Raw genomic sequence first — 14268 nt, 5'->3', positions numbered from 1 at the left:
CTGTCCACCCCCACAGACACACGCTCTGGAGAAGCCAGGCCCCACCCCAGCCCGTGGCCTGCCAGGCTCTCCTTCCAAGCTGGGCACCTCCTCCTGTGTGCTGGACCGAGGGCATCCCAGGGGCAAAGCCAGTGTCTTCTTTCTCTGACTCACACCCCAGAGCGTGAGACTCCACAGCCCCAGAGTGGGACGCCGTCACACAGGCATGGGCTGTAGCTCCCGCAGCCCGGAGCAAGTCAGCTGGTCTCCTCGTTCCAGAGCACCCAGGGAACTGGACCACCTGCAGCCAGGGTCCAGAGCCCGCGTGTGGAGCCCGCGAGACCTGCTTCCCAGGACGAGAGCACACCCTGCCGGGTCCTCCTCTTCACTCTCTCCCTGGCCCACAAGAGAGGCACTCATGTCCTGGACCCTGGGAATCACCCCTTTGGAAGAAGGGCCTTTGCAGATGCAGTCAGGGTCGATGGGCCCTGAATCCAGGGGCAAAGTCCTTTTAACCAGCCACAGAGAGGGCAGAGGCAGGGCCAGGGGGCTGAATGCCCATGTCCCCTGGAGATGTAGATGCTGAAACTGAAGGCTGGCACCTTGGCAGACCCTGACCACGGGACCAGGGAAGGCCACCAAGGAGGGCTGTCACACAGGGTCACCTGGGCGAACACGACAGACTCAGCCAATCCCAGCGCTGCCCAGAGCTGCCACAACCCACAAAGACCCTTCTGTCCAGCCCGGGTGATGCCACTTTGTTGATCCAGCTGCCACAGGAGCTTTCAAACACCCGCACACCCTCCTGCTTGCCTCAACCCGGCCCTCCTGGCCTCTTGAACCGCCCACCATGGGCCATGGCAGCGCTCCTTCCTGGTGACCGCTGGAGGGTCTCTGTTGTGACTTAGGTTGGCAAAGCCCTCAGCTGAAAGGCTGGGATTGGGGGCCTCTGGAAGGCGACTGGGTCACAATGAGCAACACTGACCACAGGCCCCACACAGTGGCCATCTACGAATCAAGAAGCAGCCCTCGCTGGAATGACCACTGACCATGGTCATCAGCCACCAGGACTGCAACAAGTCAGTGTGCTCTGGGCAGGCTGGCTGTGTTTTCTCACAGCAGCCAGGTGACCGAGACAGGCAGCCACAGCGCCCCCATTGACAGCAACGAGCCTCCAGGACCCCAGGCGCCTCCCACCCCCTCCAGCAGTCCCCTGATGGACCTCACAGCCAGAGGGCCCTCCATTCTCCCCACACTTCCCAAGGCCCTGCTTATGAAGCGCTTCCAAGTCCCCCAAAAGAGCTGACTCTCCTGCCCCAGGGCCCAGAGCCACCTGATGCCCACTTGTGCCCAGAGTTCTTTCTCGAGGCCTCCCTGGCCGTGGCCCCCTCTGGCCAGCCCTATGCTTTGGGGTCCAGGCACCGCTGGCCCTCAGTGCTCCTCCCAGCCTCTGTCCCGTCCATCTCTGTCTCAGCGTCTGGGAGCCTCTGTGTGGATTTCCGTCTCTCCTGTCCTGCATCTTGGCCCCCGGCCCAGCACTGTGGCCAGTCATGTAGAGCCCTAGTCTCACCACGGCCTGTGGGGTCACACAGCCCAAGCCACACACACCTGTCCCCACCACAACCAGACCACAGACCAGACATGACGTGGAGGTGAGCGGCCACAATATGGAGGTGGAGCAGGAAGTGGGCGAGTGACCCCCGTGGGGGCCAGACATACAGTCATACAGCCCCTCCCCAGTGGGGCCCCAAGCACCCAGACTGCCCCAGCCCTGGGCAAAGGGTCCACAGTGGGGCAGAGGGCTGCTGAGGACACAGCCCTCCAGCCTGGGCCTAGAGCAAGCCTGAGCTCCTGCCCTGGCACAGTCCCTCTGGAGCAGGCAGGCCATGGCCATGAGGGTGGACCACAGCCCAGGGCCACCAGGCCAAGAGGGGGGAGGGCTCAGAGGCCTGAGCACGTAGACTGCGACGCTCTATGGCCTCCTGTCCTCCTCAGACGTGGACAGCAACGCCAGGCCTGGGCACTCCTAGAAACTCAGGATGGAGAAGAGGCCTCCAGACCAAGAAGGTGAGGGGAGAGGTACCAGAGGACACACAGCAGGGCATGGACATGGAAAGCCAAAAGGGGCCGTGGGCACGGATGCAGCCCTGATGGGGACCGGAAGGCATCCGAGCTGAGCAGAAGGACGTGAGAGGATGGGAAGGGCAGGCTGGGCCACACCTGTCTGCTGAGCTGGGCCGCCCAACACTAGGCTGATCAGGCTCCACTAGGCTGAGCTGGGCTGAGCTGGGCTGAGCTGGGCTGAACTCAGCTGAGCTGAGCTGGGCTGAACTGAGCTGGGCTGAGCTGGGCTGGACTGAGCTGGGCTGGGCTGAGCTGGGCTGAGCTGGGCTGAACTGAGCTGGGCTGAGCTGGGCTGAGCTGAGCTGGGCTGAGCTGGGCTGGACTGAGCTGGGCTGGGCTGATCTGGGCTGAGCTGAGCTGGGCTGGGCTGAGCTGAGCTGGGCTGAGCTGGGCTGGACTGAGCTGGGCTGGGCTGAGCTGAGCTGGGCTGAGCTGGGCTGGACTGAGCTGGGCTGGGCTGAGCTGAGCTGGGCTGAGCTGGGCTGGACTGAGCTGGGCTGGGCTGAGCTGGGCTGGGCTGAGCTGAGCTGGGCTGAGCTGGGCTGGACTGAGCTGAGCTGAGCTGGGCTGAGCTGGGCTGGGCTGAGCTGGGCTGGGCTGAGCTGGGCTGAGCTGAGCTGGGCTGGGCTGAGCTGAGCTGGGCTGAGCTGGGCTGGACTGAGCTGGGCTGGGCTGAGCTGAGCTGGGCTGAGCTGGGCTGGGCTGAGCTGAGCTGGGCTGAGCTGGGCTGGGCTGAGCTGAGCTGGGCTGGGCTGAGCTGAGCTGGGCTGAGCTGGGCTGGACTGAGCTGGGCTGAGCTGAGCTGGGCTGGGCTGAGCTGAGCTGGGCTGAGCTGGGCTGGGCTGAGCTGAGCTGGGCTGAGCTGGGCTGGACTGAGCTGGGCTGGGCTGAGCTGGGCTGGACTGAGCTGAGCTGGGCTGAGCTGGGCTGGGCTGAGCTGGGCTGGGCTGAGCTGAGCTGGGCTGAGCTGGGCTGAGCTGGGCTGGGCTGAGCTGGGCTGAGCTGGGCTGGGCTGAGCTGGGCTGGGCTGGGCTGAACTGAGCTGGGCTGAGCTGGGCTGAGCTGGGCTGGGCTGAATTGGGCTGAGCTGGGCTGGGCTGGGCTGAGCTGGGCTGAACTGAGCTGGGCTGAGCTGGGCTGAGCTGGGCTGGGCTGAGCTGGGCTGAGCTGGGCTGGGCTGGGCTGGGCTGGGCTGGGCTGAGCTGGGCTGAGCTGGGCTGGGCTGGGCTGAACTGAGCTGGGCTGAGCTGGGCTGAGCTGGGCTGGGCTGAGTTGGGCTGAGCAGGGCTGAGCTGGACTGGGCTGAGCTGGGCTGGGCTGGGCTGGGCTGAGCTGAGCTGGGCTGAGCTGGGCTGGACTGAGCTGGGCTGGGCTGAGCTGGGCTGGGCTGAGCTGGGCTGGGCTGGGCTGAACTGAGCTGGGCTGAGCTGAGCTGGGCTGGGCTGAGCTGGACTGGGCTGAGCTGGGCTGGGCTGAGCTGGGCTGAGCTGGGCTGAGCTGGGCTGGGCTGGGCTGAGCTGGGCTGAACTGAGCTGGGCTGAGCTGGGCTGAGCTGGGCTGAGCTGGGCTGGGCTGGGCTGAACTGAGCTGGGCTGAGCTGGGCTGAGCTGGGCTGGGCTGAGTTGGGCTGAGCAGGGCTGAGCTGGACTGGGCTGAGCTGGGCTGGGCTGGGCTGGGCTGAGCTGGGCTGAGCTGGGCAGAGCTGTGCTGGGCTGGGCTGAGCTGGGCTGAGCTGGGCTGAGCTGGGCTGGGCTGGGCTGAGCTGGGCTGAGCTGGGCTGAGCTGGGCTGGGCTGGGCTGAGCTGGGCTGAGCTGGGCTGAGCTGGACTGGGCTGGGCTGAGCTGGACTGAGCTGGGCTGGGCTGGACTGAGCTGGGCTGGGCTGGGCAGAGCTGGGCTGGACTGGGCTGGGCTGGTTTGGGTTGGATGGTCTGAGCTAGGTGGTCTGAGCTGGTCTCAGCTTGTTGAGCTGGGCTAAATGGAGCTAGCTGGGCTGAGCTGGGCTTGTCTGAGCTGGAGTGAGCTGAAATTGGCTAGGCTGATCTGGGCTTTGCTGAATTGGGCTGAGCTGGACTGAGCTGGGCTGAGCTGGACTAGGCTGATCTGAGTTGGGCTGGGCTGGGCTGGTCAGTGTTGAGCTGAGCTGGGCTGGTTTGGGTTGGACGGTCTGAGCTAGGTGGTCTGAGCCATGCTGAGCAGGGCTGGGCTGAGCTGGGCTGGACTAAAGGGGATGATCAGGTTGGGCTGAACAAGGTCTCAGCTGCACTGAGCTGAGCTGGGATGGCTGAAGTTGGGTGGGCTGAGCTAGACTGGGATGAGCTGAGTGGGGCCGAGCCTGCCAGGCTGAGCGAGGCTGAACAGGGCTTCACTGCAGTGGGCTACTCTGGGCTGACCTAGGCGAAGCTGGGCCAAGCTGAGCTGGACTGAACTGGGCTGGGGTGAGCTAGACAGAGTGAGCTGAGCTGGGCCAAGAGGAGCTGATCCAGCCTGAGCTGACTAGGCTGAGATTAGCTTGGCAAAACTGGACTGAACAGTGCCAATCTCTACCTGGCTGGGCTGACCAGGGCTGACCAGGGCTGAGCTGGGTAAACCAAATAGAGCTGGGCTGAGCTGCTCTACTCTGAATGGGTGGACTGGGCTGGGCTGAGCTAGGCTGCGCTGAGCTGGCCTGAGATGGACAGAACCTGGCCAAACTGAGCTGAGCTGGACTGAACTGGCTGACCTGAGCTAGAAGACTGGGTTAGACTGCACTGAGCTGAGCACAGCTGAGCTGAGCTGGGACGAGATGGGCCGGGCCGGGCTGTGCAGGGCAGGGGATGGCCTAAGCTACATGCACAGTCCTGGTCGAGGTTTTCTGGGACTCTGCGCAGAACTGAAGAGTAGTCTGCAGGTTGAGTGCAGACCAGCCCCAGTCCCTGGGTCCAGCCAGACTGTCCCTCCCTTTCTTTGGAGCATGGGGGCCATGAAGTAAAAGGTCCATCCAGGGTGCTCTTCTCTCTTTCCTTGCTGCCCTGAAATCCGGCCGTGCACTTCCTGTGTCCTGGTCTTGTCCCGGCGGAAGCCCTGCTCTGCACTGGGCCTCTGGCCTTGAGACCCATGTAGGTCTTGGGAGTCTTCTGCTGCGTGTTGGGTGCTGAGATGGGGTTGGTGGAGTGGTGGGTGATGGGCCTGTGACACTGCAGGAGAAGTGGAGGTGGGCACAGCATGGTACCCCCAGGCAGGCTTGCTTCAACAGCAAGGCAGCTCTGTGCCTTCCTGGGCCCAAGTCATGACCCCCACCCTGGGGAGAGCAGGAGTGAGGCTGGGGAGCCAGAAGCTGCTCAGCAGTGGAGCCTGTTTGGAAAGGACAGCTCACCATCTGTGCAGAGGCCCTGTCTCAGGCCAGACTGGGTCCTTGTGCAGGCACAGTGTAAGGGTCAGTTTCCAAAGCAGTGAAGGGTCGGCTGGCTCCAATCCCAGGCTCATGGCATAGAAGCTGTGTGACCTAGGCAGTTGCCAGCCCTCTCTGGGCCACATTCCTCTGCAGTCAAGCGAAGCAGGCATGGTCCTGTCCTGAGTGGCTCTCTGGAGGTGGGCAGCAAGGGCCATCTGTCTCACAGCATGTCCTGTGTTCCAGTCTCCATGACCAAGCCCAGCGTCTTCCCACTGAGCGGCCCTCGAGACAAGTCAGCCAACCAAGTGATCATTGGCTGCCTGATTCAGAACTTCTTCCCCTCGGGGCCCGTGACCGTGACCTGGGGCAAGAATGGAGAAGGCGTGACCGTCACTGACTTCCCGCCTGCCCAGGCCACAGGGGGCCTGTACACCATGAGCAGCAAGCTGACCCTGCCAGCCTCCGAGTGCCCAGAGAACACATCTGTGAAGTGCAGCGTGCAGCACACCTCAAACCCCACCCAGGAAGTGGAGGTGCCCTGTGAAGGTCAGAGGGCACCTGGAGCGGGGCCACCATCCTGCCCTGACCCAGCGCCTGGACCGTGCCCCACTGAGGCCCCCCTTGGGAGCCGAGGTTCCCTGAGAGTGAACTGCCTGATGAGACCCTGGGGTGGCCCAGACGGGCCAGGAGGGGACCACGGCTCAAGGATGGGGACAGGGAAGGGGGTAGGAGGGGCATGCTGACCTGCCAGTCCCTCTCTCGGTTCTAGAACCTGTGGTGGTGCTCCCTCCCGTCTGCGGCCAACCCCGCCTCTCCCTGCTCCGGCCGGCCCTTGAGGACCTGCTCCTGGGCTCTGACGCCAGCCTCACGTGCACACTGAGTGGCCTCAAGAGTCCAGAAAAGGCCAGCTTCACCTGGGAGCCCTCAGTCGGGAAGAACGCTGTCCAGACGACTGGGCGAGACTCCTGCGGCTGCTACAGCGTGTCCAGTGTCCTGCCCGGCTGTGCCGAGCCCTGGAACCGCGGGGACATCTTCACGTGCACGGCCACCCATCCTGAGTCCAGCCAGACGCTAACTGCCACCATCAGCAAAGCCACAGGTGGGCTCTGCCGCACCCGTCTCTTCACGGTGCCACAGCCCGCACGCCAGCCTCCTCCAGCACCAGGCTCGACTCACGGGCCACACACACTCACACACTCACACAGACACTCACACTCACACAGACACTCACACACAGACACTCACAGACACACACACACAGGCGCTCATACACCGGCACTCACACACTCACACACACACACACAGGCACTCACACACACTCACACACAGACACACACTGACACACACACACAGACACTTACACACAGAGACACACACTCACACTCACAACACTCACACACATAGGCACTCACACACACAGACACTGACACAGACACACTCACACACACAGTCACACTCACACACACACACACAGGCACTCACACACACTCACACACAGACACACACACAGACACTCACACACAGAGACACACACACTCACACACAACACTCACACACATAGGCACTCACACACACAGACACTCACACAGACACACTCACACACACAGTCACAGACACACACTCACACACACACACACTCACACACTCACACTCCCACAGGCCCCACTTTACAGGGAGACAGGCCGGCTGGGGGTTCAGGCCAGGCCCAGGTGCCCAGCTAGGTAGGGACTCCTTCTGCTCAGACCCCTGACGCAGCTCTCTTCCCTCCAGAGAACACCTTCCGGCCCCAGGTCCACCTGCTGCCGCCGCCGTCGGAGGAGCTGGCCCTGAACGAGCTGGTGTCGCTGACGTGCCTGGTGCGGGGCTTCAGCCCCGAGGACGTGCTGGTGCGCTGGCTGCACGGGGGCCAGGAGCTGCCCAGCAGCGAGTACCTGACGTGGAAGCCCCTGAAGGAGCCCGAGCAGGGCCCCACCACCTTCGCCGTGACCAGCGTGCTGCGCGTGACGGCCGCGTCCTGGAAGCAGGGGGACAACTTCTCCTGCATGGTGGGCCACGAGACCCTGCCCCTGGCCTTCACCCAAAAGACCATCGACCGCCTGTCGGGTAAACCCACCCACGTCAACGTGTCCGTGATCATGGCGGAGGCCGACGGCACCTGCTACTGAGCCGCCCGCCCCAGCCCTTGAATAAACTCTATGCCCATCCGTAGCGGCCACGCGCTTCCGTCCATCCTGGGGTCTGCAGCACGCTGGGAGGGGGCCAGGGAGGGAAGAGCGCCCGCTGCCCTGAGCCTCTGAGGGCCTTGGCACCATGGGGACGTCCCCACCTGGAGGGCGAGCGTGAGTGTGTGCGCTGTGCCTGTGTCCTGTGAAGAGGTGGACAGGGAGTCCTGAGTGGGTAGGGGCTGCTGCCTGTGGGGACAAGGCTGGCGCAGGAGCCATAGAGGGGTGGCACCGAAGGGGCGCGGAGTCCCAGGCCCGCCCTGCCCTCAGCGGGCCAGTCTAGGCAAGCCAGGTACGGCCGGGCAGGACAGGGAGGCACTGCCGCACCCAGGCCACCCGTGGCCGGCCCCGCCCCATGCCTCACATGGCTCTGCGCCCGTGCACATGCATGCACACACACTCACTCTCACACACACACACTCACACAGACACACACACACTCTCATATACACAGACACACTCTCTCACAGTCACACACAGACACACACTCATTCTCTCTCACACACACACTCTCACACACACATACACACACACAGACACAGACACAGACACACACTCTCTCATATACAGACACACTCTCTCACATACACACACAGATACACTCATACACACACATACATACACTCTCACACAAACACACACTCTCACACACATAGATACTCTCACTCACATACTCACACACACACATACTCATATACACTCATATTCACACACACTCTTAAACACATACATACTCATACACACATATACTCACACACACACATACACACTCCTTACACACTCACACACATACACACACTCTCACACTCTAACACACTCACTCTCTCATACACACACATACACACACTCTCACACACTCACACACACACACTCTCTCACACACTCTCACACACTCCGACACACACACTCACACACACTCCAACATATAGTCTCTCACACTCTCACATACACATACACACACACTCTCTCACACAATCACACACACTCTGACACACACTCTCACATATACACTCACACACACACATACACACACACTCACTCTCTCTCACACACACATACACACATTCCAACACTCTCACACTCCGACACACTCACACATACTCTGACATATACTCTCTCACACACACTCACACTCTCTCACAAACATTTACACACTCTCTCACACACACTCTCACACAAACTCTGACATATACTCTCTCACACTCTCACACACACATACACACACACTCACACACATACACACACTCACATACAGAGCCACTACAACACACACACTCTGACATATACTCTCTCACACTCTCACACACACATACACACATAATCACACACACACAGACACTACAACACACACACTCTCACAAACACTCTGACATACACTCTCTCAGACTCTCTCACACACAGATTCACACACACTCTGTCTCACACACACATAAACACACACTCTCTTTCACACATATACTCTATACACACTCTCTCTCACACACACACTCTCTCTCTCTCTCTGTCTCACACACACACACACACACACACACACTCATCTGAGCCCTGCAGATGCAGGAAATACACAGCCCAAGCTCATGCCAGGCAAGCAAGGGGAAGCCCCTCCCAAGCCCCCAGTGTGTCCCCAGGCTGTTCCACACCCAGGCCTCTCCTGGCCTCCCTGCATGTCCAGCTATGCACAGCTCAAAACACTGCTGTAGACCCCCCAAGCAGCACCTGCCCGCTGCACAGTCCCCAGACTCAGTGTCCCTTCCCTTCCTGAGCCCACTATGACTCAGGCAATAGACGGGGCAGTGGCCAAGGCTGGGAGGCTTGGGCAGACCAGGGAGACTCTCCCACACAGGCCCCTTGTGGCCTCGGAATTCTGCTTGGGCTCCCAAGAGCACGTGAGAACAGTCCCACGTCTTTGTGGGGCAGCTGGCACCAAGATGCCCACAAGGGGGCAGCGGGGCCTCTGCTTTCTTCTCAGTTGCTCTCGGAGCCTCCCCAGGGAACCTGCTTCTAACAGCCTCCCCCTGCACTCAGGGCCAAGGTGGAGTGGACCGTCCATACCCTGGACTCTGCTGTCCCCCTTGAGGAGGGTTTAGTCACCATAGGGCCACAGGGAGACTGGGGAGAGCCTGTCCCCAGAGAAGTGCTCCAGCCACTCCAAGGGGCCCAGGACATGACCCAAAAGAAGGCCTTCTAGAAAGAAGGGGAAAGAGTTAGAGTGGTCCAGGAAGGGCTGGGCCAGCAGGTGGAGAGCAGACAGATGGATTGTGGACGCAGGATAAATGGATGGGTGGGTGGGTAGACAGGTGGGTGGGGGGCTGAGTGGAAGAGAGCTTTACAGAGGGTGGGTGGATGGGTGGATCATATAGCCCCATGGATGGACGGCTGATAGATGGATGAATGGCTGAGAGCCCCATGGGTGGGTGGGTGGATGGGTGGGTGAGAAGATGGATGGGTGGATGAAAACTCCATGGATGGATGAGTGAATGGATGGGTGGATGGATGGATGGGTAAGTGGGTATGGGTGGATGGAGGGATAGATAGACAGACGGATGGATGGATGGATGGATGGATGGGTGGGTGATAACTGGATGGTGGATCAGTGGAAGAATGGATGGACAGAGCAGTAGACAGAGGCAGGATGAACTGGATGTATCAGCAGGGGACAGGCAGGCCCAACCCCATTTGACATGGGCGATTTATGCCCTGGGACCTGAAGACAGCAGGACTGCCATGCTGGTGGCCTTCAGGGCCCTCGCTTGTGTGCCTCTGCCAGGTTTCCTGGGAAGGCCACAGAGGCCGTGTCACACTCTCCAGCCCTCTGCACTCTGACCTCAGACCCAGAGCTCTGTAGGTCTGGGAGGCCACTGAGGGCCTGCATGGGGCTGAGGCCCAGGTGGCCTGGGCTGGAGTCTCCTCGGGCCACAGGACAATGCTCACCCTCCTGCCTGCCAGGTCTCTCGCCTGGTGTCCTGAGAGACAGCGGCCTGTGGGCCTCCCAGAGCTGCCAAGGTCCCAGACCCTTACCTGGGCCCTGTTGCTCCGACACATTTCAGACCTGAAGCAGGGAACCTGTGCTACCAGGGCCAGACCCCGGGGTGTAGGAAGGGAGGCCTGAGACCCAGGCCCTCACCCATGTGGGCTTCGGCCTGCAGGTCCTCTGTGTCTTCCAGACTGTCAGGAGCCACTGCCCTACGTGGTGCTGGACCAGCCACAGGAGATCCTGGAGGAGGACGTCCCAGGGGCCAGCCTGTGGCCCACCACCGTCACCCTCCTCACCCTCTTCCTGCTGAGCCTGTTCTATAGCACAGCGCTGACCGTCACGACCGTGCGGGGCCCGCCTGGCAGCAAAGAGGGCCCACAGTACTGAGGAGGAGACAGCCGGCCCAGGTGGGGTGCAGGAGGGAGTCCGTGGGCCAGCGTGGGAGGGTGCGCTCGGTTCTGTGGACCGGAAGAGACCACCTGTTCCCACCGTGTGGGCTTTGCTCTCCCAGGAAGTGGGTCCCTTCACACCCACTGAGGACGTGGGGGTCATGTGGGAGGTCCCCACAGGCGCAGTAACTTCAAGATTCAGCCCAGTCTCGGGGCCAGGCCTGGGTCAGGGGCACAGACAAGGACCTGCCCACCTCAGGACCCCCTCTGGCCCCTCTTGTCTTCACAGGGAGGAAACGTGGAGACACCCTGGACGTGTCAGAGCTGAGCCCTGAGTGAGGCCACGGTCTCACCCCCACTCTCCACTTTCCCGTGCAATAAACTGATGCCAAACGCAGACATTCTCAGACTCTCAGACAAGTGGGGGGCAGGGACTGTGATGGCACAGACTGGGGCATGCCTATCTCTAGAGGGGGGAGTCAGGGCAGGAGGGACAGAGTGACCCTTGTCTCGTGTCTGAGACAGGACCTGGTCCCACCTGAGACTGAGGCCAAAGGTTGAATTCTAGCTTCACCAACGGACAATGTCCAGGAAGACTCCTCCTCAGAGCTGTGGCCAGGTCCCCAACCTTGATCCCTAGGCCCTGATCTCTGACACTGCTTGCTCCTGAACCCTTGGCCAGGCCTATAGGCACCCAGAGTGGGTCCTGAACGCTGACCCCTGGTCCTGAACCATTGCCCTTATCCTGAGCACTGAGGCCTGGTCCTGATAACTGGGCACTGGGAGGCTCACTGAGCTCTGAATGATTAGCCTTGGTCCTGAGCACTGGGCCCTGACCTGATCACAAGGCCATGGTCCTGACCAGTGAATCCTGTTCCAAATCACTAGACCCTGATCCTGATTCCAAGCCTGGGTCTTGATCACTGGGACACAGTCCAGAACCCGTGAGCTCTGATTGTGATCACTGGGCCCTGGCCCTGGTCACTGGAGCATGGTACTGATGCACTAGGCCTTCGTACCAATCACTGAGATATCGCTTGGTGACAGGGCAGACATTCGGGTCACTGAGCCCTGGTCCTGCTCACTGGGCCCTGGCCCTGGTCCTGGATACTAAGCCCTGGTCCTGATCACTGAGTCCTGGTCCTGATCACTGGGCCCTGGTCTTGATTACAGTACCCTAGTTCTTACACCTGGGTATTGGTATGAACACTGGGCCCAGGTTCTGATCACTAGGCCCTGGTCCTGATCACTGGGCCCTGGCCCTGGTCACTGAGCCCTGGTCCTGGTCACTGAGTCCTGTTCTTCATCATTTATTCCTGGTTCTGGTTACTAGGCCCTGGTCCTGATCACTGGGCCCTGGCCCTGGTCACTGGGCCCTGGTTCTGATCACTGAGCCCTGGTCCTGGTCACTGAGTCCTGGTCTTCATCATTTAGTCCTGGTCCTGGTTACTAGGCCCTGGTCCTGATCACCAGGCCCTGGCCCTGGTCACTGGGCCCTGGTTCTGATCACTGGGCCCTAGTCCTGGTTATTGGTATGGACACTGGGCCCAAGTCCTGATCACTGAGTCCTGGTCCTCATCATTAAGTCCTGGTCCTGATCACTGGGCCCTGGTCTTGATTACAGTACCCTAGCTCTTACACCTGAGTATTGGTATAAATACTGGGCCCAAGTCCTGGTCACTGAGCCCTGCTCCTGTTCACTGGGCCCTGGTCCTCATCATTAAGTCCTGGTCCTGATCACTGGGCCCTGGTCCTCATCATTAAGTCCTGGTCCTGATCACTGGGCCCTGGTCTTGATTACAGTACCCTAGCTCTTACACCTGGGTATTGGTATAAACACTGGGCCCAAGTCCTGGTCACTGAGCCCTGCTCCTGTTCACTGGGCCCTGGTCCTCATCATTAAGTCCTGGTCCTGATCACTGGGTCCTGGTCCTGATTACAGTACCCTAGCTCTTACACCTGGGTATTGGTATAAACACTGAGCCCTGGTCCTCATCATTAAGTCCTGGTTCTGGTCACTGAGTCCTGGTCCTCATCATTAAGTCCTGGTCCTGATCACTGGGCCCTGGTCCTCATCATTAAGTCCTGGTCCTGATCACTGGGCCCTGGTCCTCATCATTAAGTCCTGGTCCTGATCACTGGGCCCTGGTCTTGATTACAGTACCCTAGCTCTTACACCTGGGTGCTGGGGTCCTGCCCTAGCGGGGTCCAGGGGGTCCTGAAGGATGAGTGGGTCGGTGCCAAGGAGGAGACAGGAGTCTTGGAGGGATCTCTAGAGAGCTTATGCAGCTTGCTCTGGGTCACCTTTCCTTGCCATTTTTCTCATCATTATGGATTCAGAATACGTCACTGATTATACAATTTCCAAATTTTGCCAAGACATGACATTTCTTTAACAACCCTTAGGAGTATAGAAAAATCTGACATCAATTTAAATTTTCCAGGATGTGACATTTACTTATCAATTATTAAGGATACAAAATCATTAATAAAGTGTGCCACTAACTTGCATTTTTCAGATTTTCCAAAGAAATACTATTTTTCCCAAGATATACTATTTTCTTATTAACAGATGCTAAACTGCACAACCAGACTCTAAGTCTCCTAACCTGTCATTAACCTTTAAACTTAAAGTACACCTGCACTTGATTTCTAATCTAAAATCCCCATCTAAAGAAGTCCCTTTAAATCTTATACTTAAAATATCCTAAAGTCTGTAAACTATTCTTAAAGCATCTTAAGAACCCATACAGCTGAAAACTTAAGAATTCTAAACCCCAAGAATCTAAATAAAATAATATTTCTAACATTATTCTAGAGATCTGTCTTATCAAGCTACTTTATTTAATTCCTACACTTATTCTCATAAAACTGGTTGGGCTGTTTTCTCAGAGTTTCTTTGTTTCTTGTTCAAGGTGCACCAGTTCTTATGTTTTTTATAATCTCTCTCAGTGAAAGGCAGGTTCTGAACACCAGTCCACTTACCACCAATATTAACTACACACATCATAGTCCCTATGTGAGGTAAAAGAGGTTTAGAGAAAAGAGGAGAATGTGTCTTTATTTATCTTAACTTTCCTAAGTGCATAACATGATTTTCCCTTAATCAAATAAATCTACATAGGGTGGGCTTTGTGCACTAAGCATGATGATCAGGCTTCCTAAGAGGCGGGGATACGGGCTTGGGTTCTTAGTGATATCATCAAT

The 14268-nt window shown here is 58.9% G+C and overlaps 1 gene segment (V, D, J or C); it reads left to right on the top strand.

Moving 5' to 3' along the window:
* Window positions 1-11458, top strand: part of LOC124098272 (immunoglobulin heavy constant alpha 2-like) — a 123486-nt gene extending 112028 nt beyond the window's left edge. The window contains 5 exon segments of the C gene segment in view: window positions 5720-6022; window positions 6246-6575; window positions 7247-7579; window positions 10845-11079; window positions 11351-11458. Of these exon segments, the coding sequence occupies window positions 5725-6022; window positions 6246-6575; window positions 7247-7579; window positions 10845-11059 (1176 nt within the window).
* The last annotated feature ends 2810 nt before the right edge of the window (window positions 11459-14268 follow it).

This window comes from Marmota monax, unplaced genomic scaffold, assembly GCF_021218885.2.
Source record: "Marmota monax isolate L192 unplaced genomic scaffold, Marmota_monax_Labrador192_F-V1.1 WCK01_AAM20220418_F8-fsc00190, whole genome shotgun sequence".
In the NCBI taxonomy this organism is placed as follows: Eukaryota; Metazoa; Chordata; class Mammalia; order Rodentia; family Sciuridae; genus Marmota; species Marmota monax.
The sequence above is the reverse complement of the archived record's forward strand: the minus strand, read 5'-3'. Positions and strand labels throughout refer to the sequence as shown.